Raw genomic sequence first — 20,300 nt, 5'->3', positions numbered from 1 at the left:
TTTATAAAGTGGGCAGTGCCAGAGGACAGGATGGATAGATGAGATTGAGGGATGAAACCCTGATGAACTGCCAAGGGATGGGACAAGATGTAGACACATCAGAGAAATGTAGCATGACACATCGAACCTCTCAAGGAACTCCAACAGAGGAGGGAGGACTGAGGTCCGCACCTGCCCAGCCAGCCCATCGTGAGTCTAGCATGAGCTCCCTCAGCAGAACAGGCTTTCAAATGATCATAGCTAAACACTGCTGATTCATGAACTAATGTGTGAGCCCAGAGTTGCCCCAAGACCTGTTTATAATCTTGCCTTGCAGAAAGCTTATTCATAAGAATGTCAGGAAAGTGGGGAGACAATTATTCAAGGCAGAGGTTTTAAAAGACTAAAAAGATCCATATTGCCCAAAAAAACCTGTTTATCCTTTTAATGTCCATAAGATCCTACTGATTGGGGCCAGTGCCGTGGCTCACTTGGTTAATCTTCCACCTGCAGCGCCGGCATCCCAAATGGGCACCGGTTCTAGCCCCAGCTGCTCCTCTTCCAGTCCAGCTCTCTGCTGTGGCCCGGGAAGGTAGTGGAGGATGGCCCAAGTCCTTGGGCATCTGCACCCGCATGGGAGACCAGGAGGTAGCACCTGGCTCCTGGCTTCGGATCGGCACAGTTCCGGCCATAGCGGCCATTTGGAGGGTGAACCAACAGAAGGAAGACCTTTGTCTCTCTCTCTCTCTCTCACTGTCTATAACCCTACCTGTCAAATAAATACAAAAAAAAATCCTATCATTCCTATCATTCCTGATATCAGTCATTTGTCTTCTCTTTTTTCTCCTGATAATTCTGCTTAGAAGTTTATCAGTTTTATTGATCTTTTTGAACAATCTGCTTTGGTTAAGTGATTTTCTCTATTATTTCTGTGCCCCTAATTTCATTGATTTCTGCTCTTATCATTAAGCTTCCCACTCATTTTGGGCTTAGTTTACTCATCTTTCATTTTCTTAAAGTGGAAGCTTGGATCATGGCCTGAGATATTTCTTCTCTTTTTGGGGCTTTTATTTATTTGAAAGGCAGAATGACAGACAGGGAAAGAGAATTTCTATCTGTAGGCTCACTGTGCAAGTGCCCTCAAGGTTAGGGAACCAAAGTCAGGATCAGTAAATCCAATCCAGGTTTCCCACATGATTGGCAGGAATTCAACCACATGAGCCATCACCACTGAGTCCCAGGGTCCACATTGCATAACACTGGAATCAGTAGCCACAGCCAGGAATAGAATTGATGTGGGACATGGGCATCGTAATTAGCATTTTAACCACTAAGACAAATATCCACTCTCATTTCTTATTTCTAAAATAGAATATAACACATTCTCTCTAGGTACTACTATAGTGACACTCCATGGATTTGGACATGTTTTTGTGAGGAGTTAGAAGGACTAACAGGCAGTTAGAAAAGGTTCTTTCTAGAATAAGGAACCAGGTGTTTGTATGAGAGCTACCATCTGCTGAATAGACAAAAGACAATGCCCCAAAGATGAAAAGACTGAGAGTTAGGAAACACAAGGTAATTGGCCAGAACACACAGCAAAGCAGCATGTTCTCAACTGTCACATTTCTCAAGTGGTTGGCAAGGTAACGTTTGTTAACTGGTCAGGAAGCCATGACTGCTACCCGAGATGCATAGAAATAACAAAGCAGACCCCCTGCCATATCAAACTATGTGGAAGAATTGATCAATTAATATGCATTCCCTATCAAAGCTGCCAGTACCAAGACCCAGATGTTCCCTTCCCTTGGGGATTCCTCCTGGTTCACAGGAGTCTTGCTTCTCAACTCTCTACAATTCTTTACAAAATCTCTCTCAATAAAACTTTGACTTTTGCCCATCCTCATTGTCTGCACTGTAATTCTTCACTGCTGTGAGACAACTCAGTCCAAATTCCGGTGACATTTTCATTTTCACTCAATTCAAATACTTTCTAACTTTTCCTATTATTTACTTATTCATGGATTATTTAGACATATATCATTTAGTATCTGAACATTTGAAGATTCTCCAGATATTTTGTTATTGATTTCTAATTTATTTATTTATTTTTTAAAGATGTTTTTATTTGAAAGGCAGAGTTACAGAGAGGCAGAGGCAGAGAGAGAGAGGTCTTCCATCTCTGGTTCACTTCCCAAGTGGCTACAATGGGCGGAGCTGTGCCAATCCAAAGCCAGGAGCCAGGAGCTTCCCCCAGGTCTCCCTCATGGGTGCAGGGGCCCAAGGACTCGGGCCATTTTCCACTGCTTTCCCAGGCCATAGAAGAGAGCTGGATTGGAAGTGGAGCAGCCGGGACTCAAACCAGCACCCATGTGGGATGCCAGCACTGCAGGAGGCAGATATACCTGCTACACCACAATATCAGTCCCTGTATTTTCCTTCTCGTTTTGCACACCTAGTAATTTTTTATTAGATGCTGATTGTTGTACATTTCGCATTTTTTTTGGTACTGGATTTTATCACAGTTCTCTAAATGTTGAGCTCCCACACCTCTACCCCCTTTGAATATAGTTAATTTGCTTAAAATTGATTTGTTCCTTTCAAGTCTTGCCCTCTTCAGCTATGTTAGGGTAGGTTCAGAGCAGCCTTCAACCTAAGGATATTCCCATCTCCCACTTTGATAATACCTTGCTGAGGACTCCATAATCCATTTAGCAAAAGACGTTTTCACTACAGTTAAAACACAAATTATTCCCAGCCTTGAGTGGGCTCTGAGGAATTTTTCATTGCTCCCTTCTTTCCCCGATCTTGGGTAATTTCCTGTCTAGATTTTGCTTGCTCCTCTTAAGAGTGCTGTGTTTGTATTTGGCAGACACCTGGGTTACTTCTCTTGATAAAGTTGGTATATACGAGGGCACTTTAAAAAGCTTACGGAAAATGGAATTCAAAGATGTTTGTGTGCCAAAAACAATTTTTAATACACACGTAGTTTTTTTTTTCATATTATGCATTTCCATGAACTTTTCGGAAGACTCTTAGTATTAGCCTTTAGTCTAGTGCTACTTTTCACTACGCAAAAAGGCATGACCTTTCTGAGTCTCTACTCAACGCCCCACATGTTCAACAAGGTCTTCATTTTGACTGGTGGGAATTCAGATGTCTCCCAGCTCTGTGGGACTGCTTAGAGTTTTTCATCTGATAACTCATATGTAGTTTTTCTTTTTCATCTAATATAATATACATGAATCTAAGCAGATGTAATTATAAGCTAATACAATTTTCATTTTTTAAAAGATTTATTTATTTATTTATTTGAAAGTCAGAGTTACACAGAGAGAGAAGAGGCAGAGTGAGAGAGAGAGAGGTCTTCCATCCGATGGTTCACTCCCTAGATGGCTGCAACGGCCGGAGCTGTGCCGATCCGAAGCCAGGAGCCAGGAGCTTCTTCCAGGTCTCCCACGTGGGCGCAAGGGCCCAAGGACCTGGGCCATCTTCTACTGCTTTCTCGGGCCAGAGCAGAAAGCTGGATGGGAAGTGGAGCAGCCAGGTCTCAAACCGGAGCCCATATGGGATGCCGGCACTTCAGGCCAGGGCGTTAAACTATGCCACAGCACCGGCCCCTACAATTTTCATTTAAAAAGTCTTTTTGTGTATCTTCAGCAGTGCCAAAGTGGGTGGGTGAATTGTATCTGACCCTCAGTCTTTTGAAGAAGAGAATTCCATTGGATAGACAGTGGCAGTCATCAAAAGAAAAGGAAGGGCATGAGGTTAAGCTGTGACTTAGCATGACTGCACCCCATATCCAAGTGCCTACGGTCCAGTCCCAGATCTGCTCTCCATTCCAGCTTCCTACTATGTACATCTGGGAGGCAGCAGGTAATGGCTCATGTAGTGGGACTTCCCAGCTCTCACATTATCCTTATCCAGCCATGGCTGTCGCAGGCATTTGGGAAATGAGCCAGTGGATGAGATATCTCCCCCACCTCCCTGCCACTGCCTCTAAAATAAATGTTAAAAAATTTTAAAGAGGAAAGAAAAGCAGTCCTTTCAGGACTTTTCTAAGAAGAAAAAGAAAAAACCTAGAGTTTACCAAAACCTCATAAGCATCCTTAAAGTTTAACCAAATAAAAAGATCCATATGAGGTTTCTCAATACCCAGTGCAGACAATTTCAAAATGACCATGTGGGACTTGAGGTACAATGTGATATGGGATGCCATTATTCCTAAAGAATTAAGAGTTAGAATCTGACCTTGACCTTATTATCAATCAGTTTAACCAATATTATGAGATCCCACGTGGAAATAATTTAAACACTTTGCATATTAACCATGAACTAAGAACTGTGTTTAATTGGAGGTATTTTGAAATGCACAACGCCAGGGCTCCATTTCTCACGCAGTGTAATTATTCCTTGGCAGAGCATTGTCAAAAAGATTCTAAGTGAGAAACTGCCTTGGGGTATTCAGGTGAAAGGATCCAGTCACACAGCCACCCAAATATCAGCAAAGGAAATCAGCTTGAAACATACTAAGCATTTAGAACAGGCCCGAGTGGGGAGCAAGATGGCAGGGTAGGACTCGCCAGTTCCTCCCCTCTGCACCATAGAAACCTCAATTTGAATAATTATGTGCCCACAAAAATATCCTCACAAGAGCTAAAGAAACCAGACAAGAGATCAAAATACCTGGTTTTTGCAAAATAACAAGAAAAGAGATACTGAAGAGGAAAGGAAGCATCACTCCTCCAGGCCCAGATATTTCTGCAGCATGAAAAAAAGACACTGTCCACTGGGGATGGAGAAGGAAGTATAGGACTTTGCTTTGGAACCACAGTAAAACCCAGCACCAGACAGGCCCCTAGGCCCCTGTCACCCAGACGGTACTCCTGAAGGTGATAGGAATTCCAGCAGACCCTGGATAGGAAAGAAAAATAGCAAAGAAAAAACACAAGAAATAACTAGATATAACTCCCTGGGAGCCTGAAGGGAAGGGGAGACTGGAGACAGGGAAACATATACAATGTCATCTTTTTTTTTTTTAAGATTTTATTTATTTATTTGAGAGGCAGAGTTACAGACAGTAACAGGAAGAGACAGAGAGAAAGGTCTTCCAACTGCTGGTTCACTCCCTAAATAGCCCCAATGGCCAAAGCTGGATCAATCTGAAGCCAGGAGCCAGGAGCCTCCTCCAGGTCTCCCACGAGGGTGCAGGGGCCCAGGCACTTTGGGTCATCATCCACTGCTTTCCCAGGCCATAGCAGAGTTGAAGCAGAAGAAGAGCAACTGGAAGTAGAACAGGCGTCCATATGGGATGCTGGCACTAAGGCAGAGGATTAACCTACTGTGCCAGCTGGCCCCTAAAATGTAATCTTGATATACTTGTCAGATGTTGTTGAGTCTGCCTAACAGACCTGAGAACTCTGCACACTTCTATGCAAAACAGGCTCCTCCAAAATCAGTTCCCTGACTGGTTCACGTGGTATTCTCATTATCATACACTTTCAGTTCCCTGATTGGCTGCTATCCCTGCCTTCTGATTGGTTGTTATTTTGCTCCTCCCCTGATTGGTTAAATCTGTACTCATTTCTAAGAAAGGGGCCAATCTCAGAAGGCCACTTTGTGTATAAAATAGCCAGCACTGACAAACTTCTCTGGCAACTCCTCCCTTGGAATCCCCTTCTGTCTGCTGTAGGTTTCTCACTTTAAATTTTACATTGTTCACTGTCACTGTCCACGTGGAAATTCTTCTTCAACATGATATAAGAACCAAGATTTCCTTCATCATCCTGCAACAGAGGAGGCTCTAACCCTACCCCAATACCAGACAGGAACCCAAAGCCCCAGCAGGATGGGCTGAGTTCTGGCCACATCACTGCCAACCAACTACCGTGGCATCAAGCCCTGAATAAACCTCGGCATCAGGCAGGCCATAGCAGCTGCAAACCTTTGGCATTCCTGGTGCTGCACTGGTCTGGCCATGGGTTTGGGTGCAGCCCAGGACCATGTGGCCAAAAGATTCCACTGCCCGTGGTCCTGGGCTTAGGACTTAGATGCTGCAACAGCTTAAGTGTTCATTGGATTAAGGCCCTCATCAGTCAACCTACCCTGGATCTCTAGAAAGACTTACTGCCAAAGGAAGCTCCCAAACAAAGCCAGACTGGAAACACTGGGTTACTTACCTATATCAATGCACAGATATCAACACACAGCCAGAAACATCAAAATCAATCAGGGAAGCTTGATCTCATCAAACAAAGTAAGCAGCCAGTGACTGACCCTAAAAAATTTGGAGGTAGAAAGACTGCTTGATAAAGAATTCATAACAGGGCCAGTGTTGTGGCATAGTGCGTGAAGCTGCCACCTGCAGTGCTGGCATCCCATATGGACACCAGTTTGAGTCCCAGCTACTCCACTTCCGATCTGGCTCTCTACTGTGGCCTGGGGAAGCAGTGGAAGATGGTCCAAGTCCTTGCGTCCCTGCACCCACGTGGGAGACCCAGAAGAAGCTCCCAGCTCCTGGCTTCAGATAGGCGCAGCTCTGGTAATTGCAGCCATTTGGGAATTGAACTAGCAGATATAGAGGACTTCTCTCTCTCTCTGCCTCTGTAACTGCCTTTCAAATAAATAAATCATTTTTAAATAAAATAAAATAAAAAGAATTCATAATAACTCTTTTAAGGAAGCTTATCAAATTTCAAGAAGATATAGGAAAAAAAAATTCCATAAATTTGTCAGAGAAAATTTTCGAGACATACTGAAATAATTTTTAAAAATCAAACAGGATAGTCCCCATATGAATTGGGGGGCTGTCCATAGTAGGTTAAATTTCATCCTGAGTTATTAATATTAATAATCTTCTGTGAGCAAGATGACCTCAAAAGCACTTTCAAATTGTGAAATATTGTTTTACCTATCAGATATAACTGATTGCTACATGTGTTTTGTTGACTACAGTTCTCTTATACTAAAATGAAATTGTGCAACTATTGTCATCATCCAACGGTGCCACCACTTTATTTGTTTACCAGATTATAAGATGATCCTGTTCCATTACCCCTGACCTAGTCAACCCTCTACAAAAGACTTCATGATGCTATTTAGGATGCATTTCCTTGCTGCTTTGTGCAGGTGGCTTTCTCATTGTTGCATAGACAGTGATGGGAACATCGGTTATTGTCAGGCAATGACTTCCAGGGCATCTTCGAAGTTGCCTGAATAAAAGAACAAATGATGTAGTTATGTGCTAAATAGGAAATATTTTTAGAGCACCAAAATTTGAGTATGTACTCAACTGTTCTAAATAACTTTGAAATAACTTTTCTAAATAACTTTGAAAACTTTGACTATCACAAAATAAGTATAACATAGTAGCATCAACACAATGTAGACATCTTGTGTGCAAAGAAACTGTGGCTGTTACCATACATTACAGGAAATTTATAAATACAAAGATAATCCTCTAGATCAAGGATGGGAAACATTTTTTCTGCCAAGGGACATTTGGATATTTATAACATCATTCAAGGGCCATATAAAATTATCAACTTAAAAATTAGCCTGCTACAGATTTATTGACCTGCTTGCAGTTGCCTTGACAGGGCTAGACCAAATAATTTAATAGGCCTTATACAACCCATGAGCCAGATGTTCCATACCCCTGCTCTAGATATTCAGTTTGAAAGATATGGGTCTGTCATTGTGGCGTGGTGGGTAAAGCCACCACCTGCAACACCGGTATCACAAATGGATGCCAGTTGGAGTCCTGGCAGCTCCACTTCTTATCCAGCTCCCTGCTAATGCCTAGGAAAACAGCCAAAGGTGGCTCAAGTACTTGGGCACCTGCCACCCACATGAGAGACCAGGAGGAAGTTCCTGGCTCCTAATTTCAGCCTGGCCCAGACCTGGCCAGTGTGGTCATCTGGAGAGTGAACCAGCAGATGGAAGAGCTCTCTGTCTTTCTCTCGCAGTGTAACTCTTTCAAATAAATAAATCTTTAAAAAAAAAAAAGGAAAGAAAGATAATCAGTGATTGCTAACTGGCAAAAAGTACATAGTTATAAATATAAGTGATAATACTAAGGAAATTCATTTTTCTGGGTACCTTAAAATTCACTTCAGTTGAGTGATTTTGAAGCTAGAATATTTGTGAAAGTATATATAAAACTGCAATACTATTTCTTTTTTAAAAAGATTTATTTATTTATTTATTTATTTGAAAGGCAGAGTTACAGAGAGGAAGACACAAATAGAGAAAGAAAGAGAGAGGTCTTCCATTCACTGGTTCACTCCCCAACTGGCCTCAATGGCCAGAGCTGGGCCAATCTGAAGCCAGGATCCTGGAGCTTCTTGCAGGTCTCCCAAGCACTTAGGCCATCTTCCACTGCTTTCCTAGGCCATAACAGAGAGCTGGATTGGAAGTGGAGCAGCCGGGACTCAAACTGGCACCCATTTGGGTTGCCGGCACTGCAGACTGGGGCTTTAACCCACTGTGCCACAGTACCAGCCCCTGCAATACTAGTTCACATAATGTTCAAATGTTAGGATGTCAGATGTGAAATGGCTGTTAGTGACACCTAGTCCAAAAATACATCTAGTGTATTTATTTCCTTTCCAACAACCACACCAGTTACCCAGGCTTAAATTTTTCTAAAGAGAAAGAGCTTATTACTCCCAAAAGTGGGCTATTTCATCCTTGGATAACTCTGATTTTTAAAGCACTACTTTATCAAGCTTAAATCTGTTTCAAATATTTACAAGCCATGTGAAATCTAACAATGTGATATTTGCTGTTTAGGTTTGGCAAACAGCAGGAAAGTGGAACAAATCTGACTTGGTATTGGTTTTCTTCAATTTTGAAGAAATAGAATCTTTTCTGTTATTGCTTTCCGCCAAAGGTCAAGTCAAAGCCAAAATGATATTGAATATAAGTCTGAGTCTTTTTCTAATTTGTAGCTTTATGCCTGCCCATCACAGTGCTCAGCACATACTAGCACTAAAGGCTTATTTGTTAAATTGACTGTCATCTAATCTTGAAATTGTCAACAGTCCAACTAAAAATGCACCAAAAAGAAAGAATTAGTCTATCATAAAGGCTTGGAAAGACACAAAATACACACTCTATGCCAAGAAAATCTGGACTCTTAATATTGATTTACTAACAGCAATGCTTGAATTCCTTTTTTCTTGCTAATATTAAATATCAGCTAGAGCATGTAACGATGATAACCAATACACGTTTCCTCAGTTGTCAGAACAGGAAGACTCTACCTGGTTGGTGATATCTCTTTCCCGTTACAGGCAGCACTGGAGCTCAGCCCCAATTCCAGCCCAACTGAAGAATCTCCTCCTTCCAGTGGAAAGCTCCTTGGCTGGGTCCCAAACCGAAAAGGCATAATTCACTGAAAATCTGGGTTACAAAGTAAAAGTAATGAGGAGGAAGGGAAGGGATATCTTCAGAGTTGTTTAGAACTTCTGATTTACTGTTTTGTTACAGGCATACAGAAATATTTTGAAAATAACATTTTTAAAAATCTATTAAAAAATGTTAAAAATTACAATATACAACTATCCCTTACATACAATTTTAAGTCTGTAGCAAATACAAAACAGCCACCAAGTTATAAAAGTAAACCATGCTGTATTGTTAACATAATTCAAGTCCAGGGCACAGCATTTTGGTGCAATCAGCCACTTGCAATGGTAGCTTCCTATATCAGAGCACCAGTTCAAGTCCTGGCTGCTCTGCTTCTCATCTAGCTCCTTGCTAATGCACCTGGGAAGGCAATAGAAGATGGTCCAAGTGCTTGGATGTCTGCCACCCACAATGAAAACCCAATGGAGTTCAGGGCTCCTAGCTTCAAACTGGAACAACTCCAGCCATTGAGAAGTAAATCAGTAGATGAAATATCTCTCTCTCTCCTTTCTCCCTTTCTCCCTCTCTCCCTCTCTCCCTATCACTCTACCTTCCAAATAAATACATTTAATAAAACTGAAGTCCATTTCTGTTTTGTGAGAAAAAGAATCAATTTGTCTTTGAATGGTTGTTGCAGTTAACAGGTTTGAGTCTTTACTTCAACCCCCATTGCCTTCCCACATATCTTTTCAGTAGTTACACGTCCACCAAGATATCTGCAGCCAATCCTTCTGCTCCTATGATCATTCATTCCTCCTTTGCCTCTGCACATTTACATTTCCGTTTTAAGCAAGCGGCCTTGGGAGAGCTGGACTGACAAGATTTCAAATCCTGGTTCTGGCCCTCACCAACTACATTTTAGTAGAAGAACTTAAATCATCTCTTAAGGGTAAATTGTGAATAATAATATTTCTACTTCCAGGGTAACAGTAAGGATGAAATAAAATACGTGGACAGTACAGCGCTGAACACATGGTAAATGCTCACTGAATGTTAACTATGATTACTTAAATGCTACTGGGCATATAGAATGCATGAATATATGATATACATGAAACATGTATGTTATATACAACCATAACAACACCTCACTGCTTACTGTATTTGGAACTCTGGCTGACCCCACTGCCGCCCTTTCTTTGTAGGGTCAACTCACCCATTAAGTGTGAATTTACATTTTGCTTTCTCAGAGAATCCTTCCATAACCCCTATTATGGAAGTTTCCATATCACCCTTTATTTCTGTCTTATACAGTTATCATTATTCTCATCTATTAACATTTGGGATCAGATAATTGTTCTCTGGGGATGAGGAGACTGCCCTGTGGATCCAAGGATGTCTGTAACATCTAAGGCCTCCAGCCACCAGATCCCAAAAGTGCCTCTCCCCAAAGTTATAACATTTAAATGTCTCCAGAGATTGCCAAATGTCCCCTGGTGGCAAAACCACCTCTTTCTGAGAAATACTGCCCTAAGACCCTTCCGTGTCTGTCTTTATCATTATTGAATCCTTAGTATCTAGAGCAGCTGTCAGTACCAAGTGGGCATTTAATAACACTATCTTAGCCGGCACCGCGGCTCACTAGGCTAATCCTCTGCCTTGTGGCGCCGGCACACCAGGTTCTAGTCCCGGTCGGGGTGCCGATTCTGTCCCGGCTGCCCCTCTTCCAGGCCAGCTCTCTGCTGTGGCCAGGGAGTGCAGTGGAGGATGGCCCAAGTGCTTGGGCTCTACACCCCATGGGAGACCAGGAGAAGCACCTGGCTCCTGCCATCGGATCAGCGCGGTGCGCCGGCCGCAGCACGCCAACCGCAGCAGCCATTGGAGGGTGAACCAAGGCAAAGGAAGACCTTTCTGTCTGACTCTCTCTCTCTCACTGTCCACTCTGCCTGTCCAAAAAAAAAAATTTTTTTAAATAAATAAATAAATAAAATAATAATAACACTATCTTGAAGGAATCTGCATATCTTCAATACAAAAGTATAGAAAAGTGAACAATGTCTTACAAGTTTTTCCTATGCCTAGTGTAGTATTCTGTGCCTAATAAGTAAATGTCTGCTGGTGGTAACAATAAAACTAAATTTTTATATTTAAGAATTTTAATATTATGTAACGCTTTTTATAGACTGTTTCCATTACCAAGGAAGAAGTGTTTTACTCAATAATAATTTGGTAAAACCAAGTAAACTCTGGTTGAATATAACTACCTATTTATAAAGGTATTTAGTTAACTTGATCAAGGAGACATAAACTTACCAAAATAAGCCAAGTCTGATTCCTGTAGAGGTGAATAAATCAATCGCTTCTACTGACCGTCCATAGAAGGGAATTGCCAAGGGATGATGACCAAATGTTCTAGTGACACCCAGAAATTATGACATCAGAAGATTCTTTCACATAGTTTCCTATCTGCTGAAGAATCAAATGTTTCAGTTCATAGTTCCAGGAACAAGCTGAAATTTAGTTAAAAATTACATGTCTCAAAGGGGCTTTTTTTAAGGGTTTTTTTTCTTGCGATCCTACTTTCCAATATTAAATGTTAAACTGTGAATAAAGACCTTCACTCTTATCAACCCTCACAAAATCACACTTGTGATTCTTGTCACTTTATGAGAGCACTCCACAATGTTTTCCATGGATTTTTTGAATACTGTCAATTCTACCATTTTCCTCATTCTCTTTATCTCCCAGACTTTCCCACAGTAACCCAAATTAATTCAATCTACCTATATCCTCATCCCACCTTGATGCCCTCAAACCCAAATCACAACTTTACAACTTTCTCTACTACTCTTCTTTTTTTATTATTTTATTTTCTTTAAAGAGTTACAGAGAGAAGTAGAGACTGAGAGAGAGATGTCTTCCATCCACTGGTTCCCAAATGTCAGCAATGGCCAGAGCTGAGCCAATCCGAGGCTAGGAGCAAGGAGCTTCTTCCAGGTCTCTCATGTGGGCGAAGGGGCCCAAGCACCTGGATCATCCTCCACTGCTTTCCCAGGCTCATTAGCAGGGAGCTGGATTGGAAGCGGAGTAGTTGGGACTCAAACTGGCACCCATATGGGATGCGGGCACTGCAGGGAGCAACTTTACCTGCCGTACCACAGCACCAGCCCCTATAACTCTTTTTATGTTGCATTCTTGATGCTAACACCTGGACTGCCTCTTTTTTCTTGTTTCTTCAATCTTACATTCCCAAATGACAGGAATAATGACTACTGCAAAAGGAAGAATATATTCTGTACTGTCCTTATTATTCTGTTCCTGAATATTCTGTTATTATTCTGGACCTGAGCTGCTGCTCCACTCACAACATCTTGGCACTTCTCTGGATGCTATCTTTCTTCTAGCCTGTTCTTGGCTTCTATTTCAACGGCTTGCTTCACTAAACATCTGTCTACTCAGTAATGACCAAGTTAAACCCTTAAACAACATTACATTTTCCTAGCTAAGTATTAGATGCTAGTGAGCAATTTTTAACTTAAATCATTTGACTACCTAAGTTTTATTCTTAGTTTCCACTGTTGTGTTTTTATTGGACTTATGTTATAGAGAATTGGCATCTTAGAGAAGAATTAAGTTGATGTTAAGTAACAGCTTACCTCTACCTTCTTTTTCTTACTAGGGTTCTATCTGTGAATAAGTTGATAACAATTTTAGTTCAGAGAAATCATTCAACTGTGTCATAGTCACACAAACTGAAATAACTGCTAACCACTGTTAGCTAATGTAGTATTAGGATTGAAACATTGGGTCCTTAGGATGACAAATTTTTTTAATAGTTCACACGTTTGGGAGAAGGTAACAATGAAAATATGACAGGTTTTGAATTCTGATGCCATGTTAACCCTGTGATTTTGAGTAAATCATCAAATGTTTGTCTTTAAAATAGTCACAATTCTTATTTATAGAGTTGTGATGAATAAAAAAATGACATGTTCAAAGACAATATCTGGGATACAATAACTCAACCAATACTAGCTTTCTTAACTTTTTGTGCATTTCTTGATATTAGAGTGTGGAGACATTCATTTCACTTTGTAGTCATTTGATATGTCTCTAAAATTGCAGAGTAAAATATCTGTAATTGGGATATTTTTAGATTATTGTGGTTTATCTTTTTTAAACCATTATTTTTAACTAGTCCATTCCACACAAATTGAGTCAAGATTCTTTTGTATGAGTGATACAAGGAAACAAACCCAACAGTAGCCTTAAATGAAACTTTACACCATTTTTTATTTACACATTTACACATTTATGTAATTACATCAGAATACAAAATGGACTTTCCAGCAGATCTTCACAAAGCAATGGATCAAATAAGTGAAGACGGTGAAATCACCAAATTCTGTCTCTTAATTACCATAAGCCCAAGAGTAATGATCTTAAAACTCTCAGGATATTAATTCATGAGATGAAGAGGAGTGATACTTGAATTGGTCACATCATAAGAAAATCAATTATTAAAATTTGTTTATTCATTTAACAAATATTTTGATAATCCACTATGAGCCAGGCATTTTTTTAATGTACTACAGATAAAAGCATGAACAAAATAAACATGGCTCTAGTTTTAGTGGCGTTTATAGATCAGGGTAGAGTTTATGCTACACTAGGACATCAAACATAAATTTAAAGGACAAGTAGACATCAACTCAGTGGAAACCAGCAGGAGACAAAGAAAATGGAGACAGGTGGGGAGCATGCAAATAGGGAACACAGCATGTGCAAGGGCAACGTGCCAGTAGAGAGGACAATAGAGATCCGAAAGGCCAGAATAAACATAACATAAAATAAAAAAGAAATATGGTCTGTGAAAGAAGTGCAGACCAAACCATGCAAAAACAGGAACTGAAAGTAAATAGTTTAGACTTTATCTTAGGAGCAAGGGAGCCCACGACATATTTTTAGGCCTCATCAATTTTTCTCTATAAATTTTATGTCTTCTATTTACTTCATTTCCAATCTTTACTACTTCCTTTCCTCTCCTTCCTTTGGACTTAATTCGCCTTTCTGCTTCTGGTTTCTTAAAGTTGGAAGCACAGGACTTGACTTGAGGTTTTTCTTCTCTTCTAATGTAACCATTTTAGTTATATAAATTGCTATCACACTGCATTATCACTTAACTGCATTCTAAAAATTTTGAAGTTCCATATTTTTACTTTCTTTGAGTTATTTACAACTATGTTGTTTAGCTAAGTTAGCATATTTGGAAATATTCTACTTTTCTGTTACTGATCTCTAATTAGAGTACAAATTTTCAGAGAATAGTCTTTGTATAATTTGAATCCTTTTAAATTTATGATACTTGTTTTATGGCCAGAATGTGGGATATCATGGTAAAGGTTCCCTATGTACTTCAAAAGATTATATATTCTGATGTTTCGGGGCAAATTGTTCTATGTAGGTAATTAGTTGGTTGACAGAATTGTTCATTTTCTAAATTCTTATCAGTTAATTACCTTCTGTAAACATGCTTCTTAATTCTTGAAATAAGGATGTGCAAATCTCCAACTATAATTGTGAACCTACTTCTCCTTCATATTCTACCAGCACTTCCTTCATGTGTTTTGAATATTTGTTATTAAGGGCATATTCATATCATCTTGTCCTCTTGATGAATTGTCACCTTTTATCATTAGGATATATCTTTATTCTCGATAACATTCTTTGCTTGGAAATCTACTTTTCTTGAAACTTGTATAGCCACTTTCTATTCATTTTCCGGTTTCTTCACTTTTAACCAGTAGGTTTTTACAAAGTAGGTTTCTTATAAACAGCATGTAGAGTCTTGCTTATTTTACCCACTTTGATGATCTCTTTTAATTAAGTTGTTTCTATTATTTACATTTAATGTGATAGATATAGTAACATGTCAATCTGCCATCTTGCTATTTGTATTTGATTTGTACCATTAGCTCATTACTCTTATTTTGGATCATCTGAATATATTTTATGAATCTATTTATCTCCATTATTGGTTTATTGCTATACATCCTTGTATTTTGTTGTTTTTTTTAGTTACTTTAGGGTTTGTAGCATACACATTATATTTAACTTTTCACAGTCTTTCCTCAAATAATATATCACTTCTTATATGCTAGAAGAAACTTACAAGAGCACCATCTTCTCTGTCCCATCCTTCATGCTTCTATTTTCATTTAACATACTTCCACCTACATTATAAAACCTTACTTCTACCTATATTACAAAACAATTTTTAATTTGTAAAACAAAAGCAGCCTTTTATATTTACCTATCCATTTATCATTTTAAGGGTGCTTTATCTCAGCTAGATCCAGATTTCCATCCAACATCATTTTCCTTTCACCTGAAGGTTTTCACTGAACATTGCTGATTACTGGCAATAACTCATCCAGCTTCTGTATCTCTTCATTTCGACTTCACTTTGGAACCACATTTCCAGTGGGTATAGAATCCTAAATTGGCAGTTTTGTTTTTATTCAAGCACCGTTAAATTCTTGCTTCACTATTTTCTGGCTTGCATGGTCTCAAAAAAGAAGTCTGCTATTCTTATCTTCAGCTCTTTGTAGTGTTTTCTGTCTTAGGTTGTTTTTAAGACTTTCTCTATCATGGATAGTAAGCAATGCAATAATAATATGCTTATTAATATGCTTAGTATAGTTTTCTTCCTGTTACTTGTGCCTAAGTTTCATTGACTTCCTGGGTTCGTAATGTTTACCACACTTGGAAATGTTTTGTTCATTGTGTTTTCAAGCACGTTTTGTTCTTTCCTTCTGAAACTCCAGTTACCTATATATAGAGATGTTTGAAGTTGTACCACAGCTCACTGATCTTCTCTTTTTAAAAAATACCTTTATTCTTTTGTTTTGGTTAGTTTTTATTGTCGTCTTTAAGTTCACTACTCATTTCTTTTTCAGTGTCTAATGTGCTCTTAATTCCATTCATTTTTCTTAGATGCTGTATTTCATCTCTAGAAGTTTACTTTGGATCTCTGTTTAAAATTATATTTATATTTATTTATTTGAGGGGAAGAAACAGGGAGAGAGACAGACAGAGACAGAGAGAGACAGAGAGAGAGAGAGAGATCCTATCTACTGCTTCACTCTCCAAATACCCCTAACATCCAACTCTAGGTTAGGATGACTCAAACAGCCAAAAATTCAATTCAACTCTCCCACATGAGTTTCAGGGAACAACTACTTGAGCCATCATCTGCTGCTCCCAAAGGTTTGCAGAAGCAGGAAGCTGAAATTGGGAGCAGAGTAATAACTTGAACCCAGGCACTCCAGGATGGAAAGGAGCATCCCAGGCAGCATCTTAACCACTAGACCAAATGCCTGTTCCTGGATCTCTTTTTTGTTTCCTGGTCTCTTTCTAATCTCCACATGCTTCTTTCTGCCTTCTTTAATATACATTATATATTCACAGCTGTTTTCATGTCCTTATTTACAAGTTCTTTTATTTGTGCCATTTCTTGATCTATTTTGGCGGTTGGTTTTTAAAAGGTTTATTTATTTACTTGAAAGCAGAGTGAGAGAGAGAGAGAGGAAGAGAGAGAGATCATCCATTTGTTGGTTCACTCCACAAATGACCACAAAAGCCAGGACTGGGCCAGGCTGAAGCGAGTAGTCAGGAGCTTCATCTGGGTCTCCCATGTGGGTGCAGGAGCCCAAGTACTTGGGCCATCCTCTTCTGCTTTCCCAGGCACATTAGCAGGGAGCTAAATTGGAAGTGAACTAACTATGACTCTAACCAGTGTCCATATGGGATGTGGGCATCACAGGTGGCGGCTTAACCTGCTACACCACAATGCCAGCCCCTTCTTGATCTGTTTTTAACTGATTCATCTTTGCCTCACTATGAATTTCATTCTGAAATGTCTGGAAATTTTTTTTATTTAGATGCCAGTTTGTCCTGACTTATTCAGACTTAGGTCGGACTTAAAGAAAAACTAAAACATAAGTCAATACCTTAATGGTCATGCAACAATCGACAAAGAAAATGTTGTGGGGAGCTAAAAGGATAGTGACCTATGTCATATAGTGCTAAACCTTTTGGAAAACTCTGTGATAACCCAGAAGGCAGATGATTTACCTAATGAACTTTAAAGTTAGAACAAACGTTCAGCACCCGTTGGTTGCTATTGATGGTTTTTGTCAAGTTATATAAGAGAAAGAGATAAGCAGTGGATAGGCAAAATTGGCAGTGGGTAACCATGAATAAAAAGGGGTAGAATGCCCACACATTTGAATTACACTTAAATGACAAGTTGGAAAGCTACAAGTATAACTTTCTTGGGATATAGATTATTTCCCCTCAAAAGTTTGTAGCACTTTAAAAATATTCTACAGTATTGAATTGCTATAAATGATTCTAAGCAGCCTAATTATTTTTTTCTCCATCAGACTCCCATTTTTTATTTTTCTCAATGATTTTTCCTCTTGTTCATATTTACACGTGAAATTCTGTCCTCCATTTGCTTTCTTTGTTAGTCAGCTACCACTCCACTCCACTACACCCTCAAAAATCACAGCGTCTTCAACCAAAAACATTTTTCTTCCTCATAAGACTGTACATAGTACATTTAGCTGATCGCTACTTGGCTAACCTGGGTTTGTACATACTGAGGCCCTCAAGTGGCTAGTATGTAAACTTCTACCTTGCTTCACTCTTAATCAGACAATCAACTTTCAGTCTGATTCTCTTTAGAGTGAAGTTCTAATGAGACTTGCTAGGGCTTCCTTACTTTAACTTCTTCTCCAAGTATGACTTTGGGAATAATGACTAGGACTGCATGAGGGGTAGAGCTGTACAGAGATCAGACTTTTGGGTTAATTTTCACTATAGTCCAATTGCTATAGATGCACTCCCATCACTTCTTACAAACTGCCAAGCTTTGCAAATTTTGGAAACTTCAGACTTATAGACATTTCAACATCAAGACCTGAAGTGCATGGCTGCATGTCTACCAGGGACTCTGTTCTCACCAATAAACAGGTAAGAGTAAATCCAGAAACTGCAAATATCTTACTTATTAAAAGCTGCCTATTATGGGTCAGTGATGTGGCGCAGCTGGTTAAGCCACCGCCTGCAACACCAGCATCCTATATGAGCACCAGTTTGAGTCTCAGTTGTTCTGCTCAGCTTGGTGCTGGCTGGAGACCCGGCTGCTCCTCTTCCAATCCAGCTCTCTGCTATGCCTGGGAAAGCAGTAGAAGATGGCCCAAGTCCTTGGGTCCCTGCACCCGCGTGGGAGATCCAGAAGAAGCTCCTGGCTCCTGGCTTCAGATTGGTGCAGCTCCTGCTGTTGCAGCCAATTGGATGTTTCCTTTTGAGACTCCAGTTACCTATATATAGAGATGTTTGAAGTTGTACCACAGCTCACTGATCTCTTTTTTAAAAATACCTTTGTTCGGCCGGCGCCACAGCTCACTAGGCTGATCCTCTGCCTGCAGCGCCGGCACCCCAGGTTCTAGTCCCGGTCGGGGCGCTGGATTCTGTCCCGTTACCCCTCTTCCAGTCCAGCTCTCTGCTGTGGCCTGGGAGTGCAGTGGAGGATGGCCCAAGTGCTTGGGCCCTGCACCCTATGGGAGACCAGGAGAAGCACCTGGCTCCTGCCTTCGGATCAGCACAGCCATTGGAGGGTGAACCAACGGCAAAAGGAAGACCTTTCTCTCTGTCTCTCTCTCTCTCACTGTCCACTCTGCCTGTCAAAAAAAAAAAAATACCTTTATTCTTTTGCTTTGGTTAGTTTTTATTGTTGTCTTTAAGTTCACTACTCATTTCTTTTTCAATGTCTAATGTGCGGATGGAAGACCTTTATCTATCTCTCTCTCTCTCTCTCCTCTCTGTAATTATGACTTTCAAATAAATAAAAATTTTAAAAAAAGAAAAACATTCAAATAGGAGTTTGGGACAGCCTGAGCAACATAGCCCATTGGAATTTCAAATTTAGCTGCTATCAGAGAAATCTAACAGCTATTATTTGTCTTGGTGAAGTAATAAAGTGTTCTAATCTATCAAGTATTATGATTTATATTACTACATAAGATATAATTTACCTTATTAAATAGAGAAGACTTCAGAATTTTGTAGTTCTGATTTTTGTCAAAAATACTAATTTCATTACAGAAGTGCATCCGTCCTTAACTGCACTCTGATCTAATTTGTTGAATCAAAGTTTACAGTGTATTTTAACGTTTGACAATCTTAAGGAGCTGGTAATTTTCAGGAGCACTTGATTTTTCTATCTTCTATCTAACTATTGCGCCTACATTAAATGCCAGGTTTAAGCTCATCTCTTCCACCAGACTTCTACTACTCATCTACACCCTCATCCACCAAATCCTGTGTCACTTAGTGCCACACAACAAACTCACAGTGCTCTGTGTGTGCGTGCGTGCCTGCATTCAATTAGCATGTAAACTTCTGGGAGCGGGATCCATCAATTTCTTTTGAATCCTACAGAGGGCCTGGAGGTTACTGTTGGGAGTTCAACAACACTTTGCCATTTTTATCGAGGTGTACAGCCATCTACTGTCGGCTGTGTCCTGTCATGTCTATTTCGGATTTCTTTGGGACATTGTTCGTTTCCTACTAGCACCAAGGGCTTGTTGGCAAGAGATGCTAACGCGGTCCCGTGCGACCCGAATAAACGGAATTTGACCCATAGCCCAGGCTGTCGAGACCCTGAATTAAACACTGGAAATGCCAAGAACAATTTAAAGACGCATGTTTTTACATTCCGCTCCAAAACCGAGTTACCCGCCTGTTGACCTGGCCTCGGAAGCTGCCGACGCTCAAAGATGTTGACTCGGCAGCGAAGATCTGCGGTCCCGAGGCCCGGTCGCTATGGTAACGGTGAGCCGCCACTGCACTTGCGCGGCCTTCTGACGAAAAACCTTAGCCAGAACCTAGAGGAGCACTTA

At 40.1% G+C, this 20,300-nt stretch overlaps 1 protein-coding gene across 1 annotated transcript; it reads right to left on the bottom strand.

Moving 5' to 3' along the window:
* Positions 1-6,982: 6,982 nt before the first annotated feature.
* On the bottom strand, positions 6,983-20,203 carry FAM229B (family with sequence similarity 229 member B). Its single transcript, XM_062187666.1, has 4 exons — positions 20,149-20,203; positions 11,644-11,796; positions 9,246-9,384; positions 6,983-7,190 (listed from the first exon to the last, which is right to left on the bottom strand). The coding sequence occupies exons 3-4, from the start codon at positions 9,368-9,370 to the stop codon at positions 7,073-7,075; spliced, it is 243 nt and encodes an 80-aa protein (XP_062043650.1). The 5' UTR covers positions 9,371-9,384; positions 11,644-11,796; positions 20,149-20,203; the 3' UTR covers positions 6,983-7,072.
* Positions 20,204-20,300: the final 97 nt, after the last annotated feature.

The sequence above is a fragment of the Lepus europaeus genome, chromosome 3 (genome assembly GCF_033115175.1).
Source record: "Lepus europaeus isolate LE1 chromosome 3, mLepTim1.pri, whole genome shotgun sequence".
NCBI classification, from domain to species: domain Eukaryota; kingdom Metazoa; phylum Chordata; class Mammalia; order Lagomorpha; family Leporidae; genus Lepus; species Lepus europaeus.
The sequence above is the reverse complement of the archived record's forward strand: the minus strand, read 5'-3'. Positions and strand labels throughout refer to the sequence as shown.

What these genes read in the sequence shown, in the direction of transcription:
- FAM229B (XM_062187666.1), bottom strand. Translation starts at nt 9,370, where the DNA reads ATGCCTTTTCGGTTTGGGACCCAGCCAAGGAGCTTTCCACTGGAAGGA. An exon ending in AAAGAGATATCACCAACCAG is followed by an intron (nt 7,191 to 9,245) that starts GTAGAGTCTTCC and finishes TCTTTTATTCAG; the next exon opens with GCAACTTCGAAGATGCCCTG.